The 17343-nt window shown below is 39.4% G+C and overlaps 1 protein-coding gene and 1 long non-coding RNA gene across 10 annotated transcripts in view; both read right to left on the bottom strand.

The window, feature by feature from the left end:
• Nucleotides 1–3393: 3393 nt before the first annotated feature.
• The window catches only part of atf7ip (activating transcription factor 7 interacting protein), a 56400-nt gene continuing 42450 nt past the window's right edge, over nt 3394–17343 (bottom strand). For all 9 annotated transcript variants that reach the window (XR_016487683.1, XM_021567744.3, XM_090204507.1 and 6 more), the window contains 2 exons: nt 10863–10936; nt 3394–4411 (listed from right to left, as the gene is read on the bottom strand). Coding sequence is in view for 8 of the 9 variants with exons in the window: in XM_021567744.3 (XP_021423419.2) it covers nt 3929–4411; nt 10863–10936 (557 nt within the window). In the remaining variant the exon portion in view is untranslated. The remainder of the gene's footprint in view (nt 4412–10862; nt 10937–17343) is intronic.
• On the bottom strand, nt 5094–8041 carry LOC149975676 (uncharacterized). Its single transcript, XR_016487684.1, has 2 exons — nt 7943–8041; nt 5094–7308 (listed from the first exon to the last, which is right to left on the bottom strand). It is a non-coding gene; the product is annotated as an uncharacterized LOC149975676 (long non-coding RNA).

The raw sequence follows: 17343 nt of genomic DNA, 5'->3' as shown, positions 1-17343 counted from the left end.
CACAGCAAACCTTCTTGCCACAGCTCGCATTGATGTGCCATCCTGGATGAGCTGCACTACCTGAGACACTTGTGTGGGTTGTAGACTCCGCCTCATGCTACCACTAGAGTGAAAGCACCGCCAGCATTCAAAAGTGACCAAAACATCAGCCAGGAAGCATAGGAACTGAGAAGTGGTCTGTGGTTACCACCTGCAGAACCACTCCTTTATTGAGGGTGTCTTGCTAATTGCCTATAATTTCCACCTGTTGTCTATTCCATTTGTACAACAGCATGTGACATTTATTGTCAATCAGTGTTGCTTTCTAAGTGGACAGTTTGATTTCACAGAAGTGTGATTGACTTGGAGTTACATTGTGTTGTTTAATTGTTCCCTTTATTTTTTTGAGCAGTGTATATTTTTCTGTATATCTAAGCATAACTCCTGAGCTGTCTGATACTCCTGACTGGTGGTGATCTTTTTTTTTAAAGAAACTAAATATGCTTTTCTGCATCTCTGATAAAAATCTTATTCAGAGTCTTATTCAGTACATTTAGTAATTGCTTGCTTTTCTAAAGTCTACCAAACTTGCCAGCAGGCTTGCCAGTTAAGATAGTTAGACAAGCTAGTTACTCTAACTCGATTGATAGCCTGAAATGGCTTCTTGGTAGCTGGTTATGAGGTTGAGCGATTGAGAGATTTTTGACTTATCTGAGCTAGATAAAGCCATCTTCATAAAATTGCTAGGTGGCTGGCAGTATTACAGAGAAACAACAACAACGAAATAAACAAAAACATATTTGTATAAATGTTTTTATTGAAACGTTTTAAAACAGGACAAATCTGAGGGGGCACGTGCTCCTGTGCCCTCTATGGGCATGACGCCTTTGTTTCAATAAATAAATAAAACATTTGATGAACAACATTGACGATCGGGAGTGAGATAAGTGGACATGGCAAAGTAGCCTATGGGCCTAAATGGTGAGAACTCACCATCATTTGAGGACTGTCTCTCTTGGAAATAAAAGTCAAACCACAAAGTAAAAACAACAATAGGCTAGTGTTTTGCTGTACTCATGGACTGTATTATAAAAAATATTTTGGAAATATGGAAGATATGCTAGCAAGTTCAAAAGGAGAAATAGGCTAAATACTTCTGAAAATGTGTGCTCTACACACCAGTAAACTCACCAGTATCATGGAAATACTAACTTACCTAGCTATATTTACTGAAGATGTTGACGAAGGGAAATTAAAACAATGTCATTATTAGGTTTTCTGAATCAATTTACTACAACATCCGTAAGCTCCCAAGCACAATTTTGCAGCAGAAACGTCTGTGGGATCAATCTAAAAGTGCTTTGTGCTTTTGCTGTTTGACTTAGTATGCTCATCATGGCAGGAATTCTGACAGTTAAGCTTAGAAGAAGTTGATGAGAAGATTTCAGTCAAAATGTAGGTCAAGATTTTCCTATGTAATTGACTCATTTTTCCTCTTGCCAATTTAAGATGGATCTCCATCTATGGCTGCCTTTACACAGGCAGCCCAATTCTGATCTTTTGACACTAATTGGTCTTTTGACCAATCAGATCACATATTTTGCCAGTAATTGGGCAAAATGTCAGAATTGGGCTTCCTGTGTAAATATAGCCTATGCTACCTTTATTTGCCATATTATCCCAGCTGAGCTTAGTCATATGCTATGGACTGTGATTGTGTAGGCTAACTAACCTATTGTTGGACTCTAGACATAAAAGCTGTGACAAGGGGGTAAATGCCCATAGAGAAAGATAGAGGTCTCTAGTGGCCAAAAGGCCATTTTAGCATGGGCACCGCCATTGAGGGCTTCCACCTTCTTAAAGTAGTCAAAGTAGTCAACTGGGTGGGGATTCCTATGGGTTGTAGCCTCAATGGCTCTGCCCATGCTGTCACAGATGCTAAAATGGCACAGATATAAAGATGAGTCCTCTATCTATCTCTATGTTAAATACCTACTAAAGACAGCTAGGCTTACAAATATAAAACCTAATTAACACCTTATTCCTGACCTCTCTACTTCACAGCTTGTCTGAGAATTCTTTGAGCACTCCAAAGCACCAGCTGTGGAATCTTATCATGCCTCTGGAATAGAACATCCTCATGTTGTGCAGTGCTTTATTCATAGCACATGTTCATATTCAGGACAATAGGGGGGAAACACACAAGTGTCAGCCTTTCATACCTTAAGTGCCACTCTTGTAGATCATGTGTGGAGAGGGGTGGTCATGGAAGCTGGTGTCAGTGTTGGATAATGACAGCTTTATTGGTGCGTTTCTGAATGGCTGCCACCCTCCGGATCTCTTTAGCTGCTGACAGGAAACGTCTATAAAAGTACCTCCAGGTGCAATAAGATTAGCCTAATGTCAGATTGTCGGCTGGAGAGAAAGAAACATGAATATTGGTCTGCAATGCAAGTAATTCCTTGCAACATTGACTAATACTGAATCAATTTACTGCATAACGGTATGTAATAAAAGCAATCAATGACAACTTCAGTACACTACATAAAGCTATGACACGAAGGCTGTGTTTTAACAGCCACTCTAAAAACCCAAATCTGACTTTCCTTCTACATCCAATCATTTTTATTTTTGTTTACTCAGTTTTACGTGACCCACATCCGATTTGCACGTTCAAACTGATGTAGCCTCTTAAGGATCCCGGATAGCACACAGATGCAATGCTCATTTCCTGTCACTGTTCCTTTACATTTTTGGGGTGGTTGTCATGATAATGGCAGGTCATGTGCAAAAATAACACTTCAGATCAAAAGAATCTGAGCCTCCAGACAGAGGTTGCATATGGAGGGGAGGATATGGTTTGTATCAGGATTGAGATCCACATATAGAGGTGGTATAAATTGGAAGTCAAAAGATCAGATTCCATGGCTGCGTTTACACAGGCAGACCAATTCTGATATTTTTCCACTAATTGTTTTTTTAAAAAACAACTTTTTTGACCAGATCAGCTTTTTTGCAAATAATTGACACAATTGGGCTGCCTGTGTAAACACAGGCATGAAATCTGCCTCGTTTACACAGCACAACAAATTCTTATGTATGGGCATATCCGATTCATATCTGACCTTTTCCCGATTGTGTAAACATCAGCAAAAACATGGAATCTGTTCAGATTCTTACCACATTCGTATGTTATTCTCAATTCATATACAATTTCTATGCTGACAAGACAATCACCCAAAAATGTAAAGGAACTGTGGCAGTAAATGAGCATTGCGTCTGTGGGCTATTTCAGAGGCTACATCAGTGAAAACGAGCAAATATGATATGGGTCACATGTAAAACAGACAACAAGATTGGCTATGGGGACAGCTGTGTAAACTCAGGCTAACAAAATGAATCTCAACACTTGTAAACTTTCCAATAAAACGTTTTATTGAATTTGTCATTCCTATTAAGTCTGGTTACCAGACAATACATACAAAATTACTATCATCGTTCTAACATCATTTAAGTTCTAACACCGATTTTGCATTCCTGTGCAATTTCTGTGAACGTTAAAATGTATTTTCTTTCACTTATTTTTTAGAAAGCCAAAAAAAAAAAAAAATTATAATAAAAACATCTGGACAAGGGTAACAGAAGTCAACATATAAATATCTGACCTGCCATGGGGAACAATTCACTTATGTACAATAGCTTAACTCACAAAGAATATACAACGATAGGTACAACGATAACCGTTGCCATATCCTTTCTCCAATCAGAGTAGTCTGGAGTCCAACAGTGTACATTTAGATGTTTTCTCATAGTGTGTGTTTGTGTACGTTCACAAGTGTTAACACTAAAGCAATCTCAGTCAGGGTTCTCCAGATCACCTTAAAAAATAAGCAGGTGGAATGCTATCAACTTCCTGTTACATGAAATGCCTTTTCCATTCCTGGTTGGCTCAGCTAGGAGTCGTCGCGCTGATGACGTCAGTGCACTGCGGCTCACAGAAAGTCCCGAAGCGCCCATACACATCCCGGGCCCGGACAGCAAAGTAATACGTAGATCCAGAAACAAATTGGGTGAGGGTACAGGCCATGGGCAGTGGCAGTGCCTTCACCTCCCCAATCTTCTTCCAGTGCTGCCCCGCTCCAGGGCCATTCCCGGCCGACCCAGCGTTGTCCTGGTGGTACGCGTACAGGTGGTAGCTTTCCACCCCTGCACAGGTCAGGTCAGTCTCTGCCACGCACCAGGACAGGACGATGCCATTCTGGTTTTGCACCCTGGCCAACTTCAGTTGGGGCTGCTGTGGTGGTGTGGTCTGGTTGGCCTCCATGGGTAGCCGGCCAGGAGGCAAGGGAGCCAAGGGTAACGGGGGCAGGGTGACAGGGGGGGGCTTGGTTGGAGTGGTATTGTTTCCCATGCGTGCTTTGGATGGGGAGTCCTGGGAGGGAAACGAGAGGAGATGGAAATTAATTAGGGCAAGAAATATGCAGAAAAACATGTATAGCTTTCAAAAAATAAAAATATATAGGTCAAAGACTTGAGGTTTTCAAAGTAGGAAAAAATATATATATCCATGCTTAGGCTGGCAGAAATATAACTACCCAGAAAAAATGACATTCTTTTATTTTGAATACCACATATTTGATGTGTCACAGGTACAACTCAATTTGTTGAAGGTTTTTTCTACAAAACCTCCTGCCTTACACTGAAATAAATGCTCAAATCTATGAACATATCTTTCGCTTCATCCTTTGAGATTTGTTTTTGTCTGTCTGAGTCAACAAAAGCAAGTTATTGTATTTGAATAAAAACTGGTGTTATACTGTATGACAATATTTTGTTACCCTGAATGACATCACTACGGCTCACAAATATTGATTAAATGTGATCCTTAAGCAACAAAAATAATGATCCTATGAACTATTATTAGTAGCAGAAATATAATTTTTCTTTTAGCTATTTTTTGTTGTTATAAAACTGAGTAAAAAACAGGATAAGATGTTTAAAATGTGCAGGCTAGCTGAACTTAAATCTCTTCCATACTAGAGAGAGAGAGAGAGAGAGAGAAATTACCCATACGCCACACACACAAAGAACCTGGGTTTTACTACACAACATAGTTTAACTGACACGAGGTACAATTTAATTCACATAGGATTAAATCAGCATTGAACATTTCAAACAAAGCATTAATTAAAAAACATTCCATAAACATTGGGCAAAAAAATGTAGTTTTGCTTAAAATCATCACGAAATAGTGGATATCTTTCTCAAAGTAGTCATGACATTACATCAGGCATTTGAAAGAAAATGCATAAACAATTATTCCACCAACATCAAAACAAAACATTTCTGTATTCTGAACATCAGAATATTAACCAAATCCATTGTTTGAACATCAAATGGAACACATCGACGTTCTCAAACTGAACCCATCATTCAATAACATCTTTAAAACATGGATTTATTTTTAGATTGCTTGTGTATGTCGTTTTCTTGTGTAGGCCTATGTAGTATTCTGTAGCCTAACTGGTGTGTAACTTGGAATTTGGACTAATAAAGCTCTGTATACTTTTCCCAGTCCGAGTTGCAGAGTTTTGAAATCCTTCGTTTTGTAGTACACGGCTCTGGTTCGGAGATCACTGCTTGGACATCCGACTTGAAGTAATATGTGATGTCCTGAAGTACTTTACGCTTGACTGCATTTTCTCCAGCATGGTGTAGAGCTCCTTTGGGCTCTGGAGGTCACCGCCCTTTTTGACAAACTCATCTGCACAACGTTTAACCGAACCACCAACCCCATCGAGTGCACCTTTTCCGTGGGACTTCTCAGAAAAATTACCTCTTTGAACTCATGAGAAATGACACCGTGCTCAGGAGGTAAAAACTATTTTTATTTCTATATTGCGTGACGGGGCCATCACTCATGCATGTAGTGTGGTCGGGGATGTTTTTTTCCCTTCCTATATCATCCAAGACAGGCTTCAGATGAGCCCACACGGCACGCTCGTCATGCCGGAGGGACTCTGATATGGAGGCATAGGATTGGCATTCCTGTGGTGTGTACACAACACTTGTGTGTATAGTTGCCTTCTTACGGCCGCCCCCAAAATGAAAAGCCTGAACCTCTTTATGCAGCTGACATGCATAATTTTCAGAAAAATACATGTGGATTACAACATTGTGTTCCTTAAGTGTGTCTTTTAAGTTTCAGCACTGCTTAACTTGGTGCAGCCAGTTAAACTGGTGCCTCGCAATAGCATCCAGTTACTTGTTTAAGTTTTTAACCAGATCGAGCCCCATGCCCATCTGTTTTTTTTCCCACAAAATTTGAGAAGGACCTTTCTCCATTGCTCGATTTCTCCCTTTGCCACTGTTGCCAGGAAATTTGTGCATTCTCTTCAGGTAGGGCCAGCTCTATTTCATCATAGCATAACTTTGCACAAACATTGCTTGTTCTTGTGATCACAGACAATGGAAGACAGTAACTCGGAAACTCTTGAGGTTTTCAGCAACCCGCTTTGGCTCAACCTGTCAACTAGAAGTTTCACATTCTCGTGATTAAGACACGCACAGGTGTTGAGGTCATGTGCCTTCGGCTCTGTAATGTAAAATGGCCACAGTCGTAAAAACGTTCTGAATGACAGCAAATGTGTCCCATCCACCTGAATTGTACTCTGCATGGAGTTATTTTAGAGATTTCATGAGTATGCACCTATAAACCTTCTTTTGCATGACCGTGTCTTTCTTCCCTGAGAAAAGGCCACTATTTTCATCTCTATTGAGAAATGCAATGACCAGTGTTTTCCTCACTGAAGACATTTTCTTTTTCCCTCGTGGCCTGTATTTTTCAGTTAGATTGCATTTGAATTTATTTGACCTTTGCATGCCCTTTCGTAATTTGTCACTTTTTTGTAGCGATCGTTTTAGTTGCATTTCCAGTTGGAGAATTTTCTTCATTAGTTCTCGTTTTTCCTTTTGCAGCCGCTTGCAACACTATGATACCCTTTTCACTTTTTCTGGAGTAGAGGAAGCAAGTGGTTGCTCCAGTGTTTGAGATTGAGGCTCAAGGTTCTGGAGTCAAGGATGGTTGTTACAGCTCTGGAGGTGCAGGTTCATGTTGTACTTGTACAAGTTGTTCAGGGGGCTGCTCAAAATAGTTTCCTTCAGTGGACACTGGAGTTAAATTCATCACCACAATAATTTGTTCTATTTTTTTCACGCCGCCTCCTCTGATTTAATCTCAATTTTTCCCTCTTTTTTTCAGCATCAGATTGTGTCATTGTATGGATCGGTGGATGATCAGGATTGACATCCTTCTTTCTTCTCTGATAGCTAAAAAACGAAAATGTTATAGTTATGACACTGGCGCAGAATAGGATTCACATCCATTAAATGTTATTAGTAGTCTATTAATAGTAGGCTATACAATGATAACACTTAATCAGAGTTAAATCAACTCCCTCTCCCAAACATGTTTTGTTACCATTTCACTGCTAATGTTAATAATAATCACTTTACTATAATTTGAGCCTGCGGCACACACTTTATATTGCATTTGGTTGCATTATTACATGATAGTTAAGTATTATGCATTGTTACACTGTAACTGGTAAATGTATATCCAATGCAGGTACACAAATGCAATTTCAACATACCTACACAAAATAGATAGATAAAATGCCCATCAAACTACTTCAATTCAAACTTGTACAGTCTCAATTTTTCATAAAGTGCCCCAAATGTGAAGCAGCATTTAACTAATATAATTCATTATCCATATGTGTGTGTGTGTGTGCAATATTATATTAACTAATATAATTCATCAGTTATACCTTAACTGCAGTGCAATAAGACATTAACTACAGTGTAATAATGCAACTTAATGTTAAGTGTTACCCACCCAGCTTTATATCCTATTATATCCTATTCTGTTGCTGACAGTAGCATGAAGCCATGAAAACAATACCTTGCTTTTCTTCTGGCTAGTCTTTCCTCCCTAGCAACTGGATCTGCGTTAATCTTTTGTCTGTGCCGTGCAGCCCTCTCCTTATTAGACAATGGCATCTACAGTATAAAGATAATGTTCCTTGAAATACCTTAAAATGCCATAAAATAGTTTACAATTATAATATTCAGTATTCATACAACAAGTAAATATGAATTGCATGATTACATTTTGTAAACTAGTGAAAACATGGGATAACAAAACTACTGTCATTCAGCATAATGGGTGACATTGTGGTATAACATGAAACTTTTGTTGTGCCAAAGGACAAAAAAAGCGTGATACTGAAGGACGGATTTCATACATAAACTTATATGGGTCAAAGACGAGACGTGTAAATTTGGTGTCCGAAGGCCATTCATTTTACATAAGATAAATATGTATAAATATAATATTAAAATCACTCAACTCTTACCCTTCTTTTGACCCAGAAATATTTGTGTTGCAAACTATTAAATTAAGGGAGTTATTGAGCTCTAAAGTGTCAAAATGTCCTTCAGTGTAACTGTCCGAGTTAAAATTCTAATGACAAAAGTGATTTTAAAATGTAGAAATTAATCGTAAAAATATAAATGAACACCCATAGCATAATTCAAATCAAATCAGGTCACATACACATGGTTAGCAGATGTTAATGCGAGTGTAGCAAAATGCTTGTGCTTCTAGTTCCGACAGTGCAGTAATATCTAAGTAAGTAATATAACAAATTCACAACAACTACCTTATACACACAAATGTAAAGGGATGGAATATGAATCTGGGCCAGCAGCCTTGCGAGGGTTAACACATTTAAATGTCTTACGTCAGCCACGGAGAAGGAGAGGGGGGCCCGCAGTCCTTGGTAGCGGGCTGAGTTGGTGGCACTGTATTATCCTCAAAGCAGGCAAAGGTGTTTAGCTTGTCTGGAAGCAAGACATCGGTGTCCGTGACGTGGCTGGTTTTCTTTTTGTAGTCTAATTGCCTGCTACATACGTCTCGTGTCTGGGCCGTTGAACTGCGACTCCATTTTGTCCCTATACCGACATTTCGCTTGTTTAATTGCCTTGTGGAGGGAAAAAATAGACTGTTTATATTCGGCCATATTCCCCGACCTCTTTCCATGGTTGAATGCGGTGGTTTGTGCTTTAAGTTTTGCGTGATTGCTGCCATCTATCCACGGTTTCTGGTTGGGGTAGGTTTTAATAGTCACAGTGCGTACAACATCTCCAATGCACTTCCTAATAAATTTGCTCACCGAGTCGGCATATAAATATATGTTATTGCCTGAGGCTTCCCGGAACATTTTCCAGCCCACTCTTGAAGTGTGGATTCCGATTGGTCAGACCAGCGTTGAATGGTTCTCGTCACCCTATTTGAGGTTCTGCCTATTGGACGGTACGAGCAAGATGGAGTCATAGTTGGATTTGCCGAAGGGAGGACGGGGGAGGGCCTTGTATGCATCATGGAAGTTAGAATAGCAGTGGTTCAGTGTTTTGCTCGAGCGGGTGCTAAAGTCAATGTGCTGGTAGAATTTAGATAGCATTGTTCTCAAATTAGCTTTGTTAAAATCCCCAGCTATATGGTTTCCAGTTTACATAGAGTCCAGTGAAGTTCTTTCAGGGCCTTCGAGGTATCTGCTTGGGGGGGATATACACGGCTGTGACTATAATCGAAGATAATTCTCTTGGGAGATAATGCAGTCGGCATTTGATTGTAAGGAATTCTAGTTCAGGTGAACAAAAGGACTTGAGTTACTGTATGTTGTTATTGTTACACCATGAGTCGTTAATCATGAGGCATACATCCCCGCCCTTCTTCTTACCAGAGAGATGTTTGTTTCCGTTGGCGTGATGCATGAAGAAACCTGGTGGCTGTATCGACTCTGACAACATATCCCGAGAGCCATGTTTCCGTGAAACAGAGAATGTTAAAATCTCTGATGTCTCTCTGGAAGGCAACTCATGCCCTAATTCTGTCCACATTGTTGTCTAGAGACTGGACATTGGCGACTAATATGCTCGGAAGCGGTGGGTGGTGTGCTCGCCATTCTAAGTCTAACCAGGAGGCCGCTCCATCTGCCTCTCCTGTAGTGACAATGTTGTTTTGGGTTGGCCTCTGGGATTATATCCAATGGGTGGAGGTCCGAACAAAGGATTTGCTTCGGGAAAGGCGTATTGCTGGTCGTCATGTTGGTAAATTGACGTCGCTCTTATATCCAATAGTTCTCCCCGGCTGTATGTAATAAGACTTGAGATTTTCTGGGCTAACAATGTAAGAATTAATACATAAAAAACAAAATTACTGCAGTTTCCTAAGGACTTGAAGCAAGGCGACCATCTGTCGGCGCCATCTTATTTCCTGTGTGTTAGTGTTTGCAGCAATATATAGAGTAATGGGCGACATACCGTATCAAAAAAATAAAACGTGAATAACTTTTGTCCGGACTTTAGCGCTTCATCAATGTCATTCAGTATAACAAAGGTAAAAAGCCATTTTAAAGCATAACACATTATGGTAATCATGTGACAGTGTGTGACATCACAAAGAAGACCCATTGGAGATAATCTATCAATGTGATGAGGTGAGTAAATATCTCTGAAATATTTGATGATTTCACCTTTCACCCTCTAGTAACATTTGTAACAAAAACACATGTCCTTCAGTACAACAGAAAATATACTTTTGTTATTTTACAAAATCTATATTAAATATGAAAAGTAAGGATAATCATTACTTTATATAGGTGGCCAAGGAGCTGCCTATTTGTATTTCATTGTGTTGTGTTTGTTTCGTATTCATTAAAATGTTGAGAAATTAATGCATTAAAATAATCTTATAGGAACTCAAATTAATCAAATAAAAATATGAACATGTGAAATAGATTCAGGGGTAACAAACTCACCAGAGGGGGGCGGTAGTGAACTGTCAGATGAGGACCACCAACTGACTGTTGAGGAGATGCTCTTGATGTTGTGCCTGTAAAGAGAGGACAATATGTCAAATTAGATAACATAATAAGCATCCCCTCCTCAAATCTGCATTGATCACAAGATTCTTTGAGTAAAGAAACTATATGCAAACTTTTACTCAGAACCACTTTTACAGAGCAAATAGACATAGAGCTGACTTATAACACATTGAATAACAGGCATGGCTAGGCTAATAGACATCCTTGGAATTATATTAAATTGTGTCAACTGACTGACCACAATCATAAAACATCCAGCAATTAAGATTAGAATCTAATTGTATTAAAAAGTGTGATTAAAATAGATTTCATTGTCATTTTTTTGTCAACAAACTACACAAAATACTAAATGTGAAAGTAAAATTCTAATATTTGTAATAAAAAATATGAAAAAGAAAACATTTCTTGATTAGAGTATTCAACCCCCTTGAGTTAGAATTACCTTTGGCAGAGATTACAGCTGTGACTATTTCTGGGTAAGTCTAAGAGCTTTGCACATTATTTTATTATTACAATTCTTTAAGCTCTGTCAAGTTGGTTGTTGATTATTGCTAGACAGCCATTTTCAAGTCCTGCCATAGATATTCAAGCCGATTTAAGTCAAAACTGAAACTAGACCACTCAGGAACATTCAACGTTGTCTTGGTAAGCAACTCCAGTGTATATTGGGCCTTGTTTTAGGTTATTGTCCTGCTGAAAGTGACAGTCTCCCAGTGTCTGTTGAAAAGCAGACTGGACAAGGTTTTCCTCTAAGGATTTATAAAAAATTCCCTAGTCCTTGCCAATGACAAGCATACTCACAGCATGATGCAGCCAGCCCCACCACTATGCTTGCTTATGACCCTGTCAAGGAGCATTATGACCATCATAATCATATACAGAAAAAACATATAAAAACGCAACTTGTAAAGTGTTAGTCCCATGGTTCATGAGCGAAAATAAAAGAGCCCAAAAATTCCCATTCACGCAATGTGCAGTTTTGTCACAAAACACAATGTCACAGATGTCTCAAGTTGAGGGAGTGTGCAATTGGCATGCTGCCTGCAGGAATGTCCACCAGAACTGTTGCCAGAGAATGTAATGGTAATTTCTCTCATCGTCGTTTTAGAGATTTTGCAGTATGTCCTACCGGCCTCACAACCGCAGACCATGTTTATGGCGTTGTGTGGGCGAGCTGTTTGCTCATGTCAATGTTGTGAACAGAGTGCCCCATGGTGGCAGTGGGGATATGGTATGGGCAGGCATAAGCTACGGACAACGAACACAATTACATTTTATTGATGGTCATTTGAATGGACAGTAATACTGTGAAGAGATCCTGAGACCCACTGTTAAGGTATCTGTGACCAACAGATGCATATCTGTATTTCCAGCATGTGAAATCCATAGATTAAGGCCTAATGAATTTATTTCAATTGACTGATTTCCTCATTTGAACTGTAACTCCACAAAATCTTAAATTGTTGCATTTATATTTTTGTTCAGTATATGAAAAGTGGTACTCAGTGATATGTTGTGTTGGATTTGCCCCCAAAATAACACTTTGTATTCAGGAAATAAAGTTAATTTCTTTGCCACATTTTTTGCAGTTTTAATTGCAAACAGGATGCATGTTTTGGAATATGTTTATTCTGTACAGGCTTCCTTCTTTTCACTAGGTTAGTATTGTGAAGTAACTACAATGTTGTTGATCCATCCTAAGTTTTCTCCTATCACAGCCATTAAACTAACTGTTTTAAAGTCACCATTGGCCCCATGGTGAAATCGCTGAGAGGTTTCCTTCCTCTCCGGCAAATGTGTTAGGAAGGACATCTGTATCTTCGTAGTGACGGTGTATTTATACACCATCCAAAGTGCAATTAATAACTTCACCATGCTCAAAAGGTATATTCAATGTCAGATTTTTTCCCATCTACCGATAGATGGCCTTCTTTGCAGTGCATTGAAAAATCTCCCTGGTCTTTGTGGTCGTACTTGTGTTTGAAATTCGACTGAGGGACCTTACAAATCATTGTATTTGTGAGGTACAGAGATGAGGTAGTCAATAAAAAATAATGTTAAACACTATTACTGTCCATGCAACTTCTTATTTGACTTAAGCACATTTTTACTCCTGAACTTAATTAGGCTTGCCGTAACAAAGGGGTTGAATACTTATTGACTCGAGACATTTTAGCTTTACATTTTGTATTAATTTGTAAACATACCAAAAAATTACACTCTGACATTATGAGGTCTTGTGTGTAGGCCAGTGACGAAACATCTCAATTGAATACATTTTAAATTCAGGCTGAAACACAACAAAATGTGGAAAAAGTCAAGGGGTCTAACTAAAAACTTTCTGAAGACAACCGATGGGATTTCATAAAATAACTTTGCCAATAGAGAGATATTTTAAACCTCCAAATTCAAGGTTTACATTTGTTCCGCTTGGTCTGTAACAAGCATATTGTCAATATCGGATGAAATCATCGTATCAAAAAAGAAATCAGATAGTGAAGAAGAAGAAAAAAAATCTACGTCAGTTATCAATTTCTATTTTACAAAAAAAAAATTTTGAATGGAGTTACAATTTTTGCACACATTATATGTGGAGGTAAGTTGTTCTTATCATTGAATAGAACGGGAAATATGACTTTTGAGACATTGGAATAATTTAAACGACAATATCACAATATCTCTTAAAGTACATGTTATGGTGAATGTGTACAAAAGATTTCCACCAAGCGTGATGTTGAATTTTTTACTCAAAGTATAAGTATTAAAACAGTCAGTATCAACATTTCACTATCAATCATGTTACAAGTATGGAAATATCATCAAGGCACATTTCAGCAAGGAATTCAACATCAAATCAAGGTAGGTATTCCAGTAAGAATCATGTAAATAATAAATAATCAAACAGTGCAGATATCAACTGTCATAGTCAAAGAAATCATGTTAGTGTGAACACCTGGCGGGACTGAGGAGTTTCCCATCCTCCTCACATTGACAGCTGTAGCTCTGACACGGACTGGAAAACAGGCTCCAGGTACTGCTTAGAGGAGGATGACGTGCAGTAGTGTGATGGTACTATCAGTAAGTCGCACAGAAATGGTGTCATCGTTTTGTGCCTCATTCCTCACAGGTGTTAATCTGATGGTCTCCTCAAGCTCCTTCGCTTGCACCCAGTGTAGCACAGACCATTCAGCCAACAAGTGTTCACATACTCTCTTCTTCTCACCATAAACTTCAAGATGGTATGCCAATGTGGGTGTCTTTCTAGGGCTCATATTCTCAGACCTGCATCGCTGCACTGCAGTGCAGTCAACAAAACCACACACATACACTTTCCTCTCATTCCAGTCTAACGTTTGCCAGAAGTACTGGAAAATCTTCTCTCTGTCCTCATCACACATTGCATCGCAGGAGCATTTGGAAGACCTTCGACATCCCTCTGACACACATCCTGGTCCCATATTGCATGGCTTTCTCTTCACCTCCCCTTCTGTTGTTGACCTTCCTCTGTCCTGCCAACCCTTGATTGGTAGCAATTGATTGGTCTGCCGTTGTTTGCTCTACTCTTTTATGCGTGTTGTCTTAAACATTTCAAATACAATAATTTGAAATATATTAGCTACATCATTCAGCGTAGAATGTTCAGCAGATTTCAGTATTTTAGCATTGCCATTTTCCTAAAAACAATGTACATTTAGCTAGCTATTATTATAGGTAAAAGGTATGCTTTTTCACAAAGAAATCCTGAGGTGTCACTGGCATTTTCCTCATGATCACTTTCCTCGTCTGAGCTATCGCTAGCACTCTCCATCTCTGACTGCAAAACTCTGGCCTCTTCAAAAGGGACATTCACCATGGCACACAGCTCCTCCAATGAAAAAGACATGAAAAATAAGTTTGGCTCATTCTCAAAAAGAATGGATTAATGTTAGCCTGATTGTATATCATTCAATCAAGTATTAATCACAATGTAGACCTAACGTTAGCTATTGAAACAGGTATGAATCAATCTGAGGTGAAGTCTAGCAAGCTACATGGCTAACACTGGAGCTAGCTTAGCTAGCCAGTTTAGCTTGCTAATTTGATAGTAGTTAGCTATTACCACACACATCTGATCAATCTGTTCGCTCTTTATGCTATTGACTAGGTGGCTATCTAGATAGCCAACAATAAATCATTTATGGGAAGCTGAAACTTCGTCTGTCACATTCAATGACAATGGAATGGGTGAGCCAAAGCCAGACAGTTAGCTAGCTACCTTGCCATTTCATTTGCACTCTCCCTCAAAACAGAATCTCAACAGCAGGTTTTTATCTGAGAAATACTTGTCTTACTCCGGGAAGGATATAATATTACAAAAGGCAGAAGGTAATTAAAGTGCAACTTACCTCTGATCACATCTGGCTACGCACCCACAAACACGAACAAAATCTCCTCAGAAAAGTGAAGACGTGAGCTCCTTTCAAGCAATAATATCCATCTGCGGACTGCAGTAACTACACAGCCGTACCCACTGCCATTGAGGGTACTTGTAACAGTACAACAACCATTAGCATTAAGTCATTACATGCTGCGTCCACTAGCATTACGTCACTATATGCACACTAGCCAGCAGAGAAAAAGTTTATGGTAATATTTTTTTATTTCACCTTTATTTAACCAGGTAGGCAAGTTGAGAACAAGTTATCATTTACAATTGCGACCTGAATAAAGCAAAGCAGTTCAACACATACAACAACAGAGAGTTACACATGGAATAAACAAACATACAGTCAATAATACTGTCAGAAAGACTATATACAGTGTGTGCAAATGAGGTAAGATAAGGGAGGTAGGGCAATAAATAAGCCATGTTGGCAAAGTGATTACAATATACAAATTAAACACTAGAGTGATTGATGTGCAGAAGATGAATGTGCAAGTAGAGATACTGGGGTGCAAAGGAGCAAGATAAATAAATACAGTATGGGGTGAGGTAGTTGGATGGGCTATTTACAGATGGGCTATGTACTGGTGCAGTGATCTCTGAGCTGCTCTGACAGCTGGTGCTTAAAACTAGTGAGGGAGATATGAGTCTCCAGTAGAGGTTGACCGATTAATCGTAATGGCCGATTAATTAGGGCCGATTTCAAGTTTTCATAACAATCTGTAAATCGGCATTTTTGGACACCTGCATTGCACTCCAGGAGGAGACTGCGTGGCAGACTGACCACCTGTTATGCGAGTGCAGCAAGGAGACAAAGTAAGGTGCTAGCTAGCAGTAAAATGATCTTGGTTGATGATATTACTAGTTTATCTAGCTTGTCCTGTGGTGCATATAATCGATGCAGTGTCTGTTAATTTATCGTTGAATCACAGCCTACTTCGCCAAACGGGTGATATAACAAGCGCATTCGCGAAAAAAGCACTGTCGTTGCACCAATGTGTACCTAACCATAAAGATCAGTGCCTTTCTTAAAATCAATACACAAGTATATATTTTTAAACCTGCATACTTAGTTAATATTGCCTGCTAACATTAATTTATTTTAACTATGGAAATTGTGTCACTTCTCTTGCGTTCTGTGCAAGCAGAGTCAGGGTATATGCAGCAGTTTGGGCCGCCTGGCTCGTTGCGAACTGTGTGAAGACCATATCTTCCTAACAAAGACCGTAACTAATTTGCCAGAATGTTACATAATTATGACATAACATTGAAGGTTGTGCAATGTAACAGCAATATTTAGTCTTATGGATGCCACCCATTAGATAAAATACGGAACGGTTCGGAATGATTTTTGCTGTTCGTTCTGGTCATTGGCAGCAGAGAACTGGAAGTAAAGACGGCCAAAGGAGGAATTGGCTTAGGGGGCGAACAGTGAGATATACCTGCTGGGGCGCGTGCTACTGTTGGGTGCTGCTATGGTGACCAGTGAGCTGAGATAAGGCAGGGCTTTACCTAGCAGAGACTTGTAGATGACCTGGAGCCAGTGAGTTTGGCGTCGAGTATGAAGCCAGGGCCAGCCAATGAGAGCGTACAGGTCGCAATGGTGGGTGGTGTATGGGGCTTTGGTGACAAAACGGATGTCACTGTGATAGACTGCATCCAATTTGTTGAGTAAAGTGTTGGAGGCTATTTTGTAAATGACATCGCCGAAGTCAAGGATCGGTAGGATGGTCAGTTTTACGAGGGTATGTTTGGCAGCATAAGTGAAGGATGCTTTGTTTCGAAATAGGAAGCTGATTCTAGATTTATTTTTGGATTGGAGATGCTTAATGTGAGTCTGAAAGCAGAGTTTACAGTCTAACCAGACACCTAGGTATTTTGTAGTTGTCCACATATTCTAAGTCAGAACCGCCCAGAGTAGTGATGCTGGACGGGCGGGCAGCGATCGGTTGAAGAGTATGCATTTAGTTTTACTTGCATTTAAGAGCAGTT

The sequence above is a fragment of the Oncorhynchus mykiss genome, chromosome 17 (genome assembly GCF_057628025.1).
Source record: "Oncorhynchus mykiss isolate SJ-2025 chromosome 17, ASM5762802v1, whole genome shotgun sequence".
NCBI classification, from domain to species: Eukaryota; Metazoa; Chordata; class Actinopteri; order Salmoniformes; family Salmonidae; genus Oncorhynchus; species Oncorhynchus mykiss.
The sequence above is the reverse complement of the archived record's forward strand: the minus strand, read 5'-3'. Positions and strand labels throughout refer to the sequence as shown.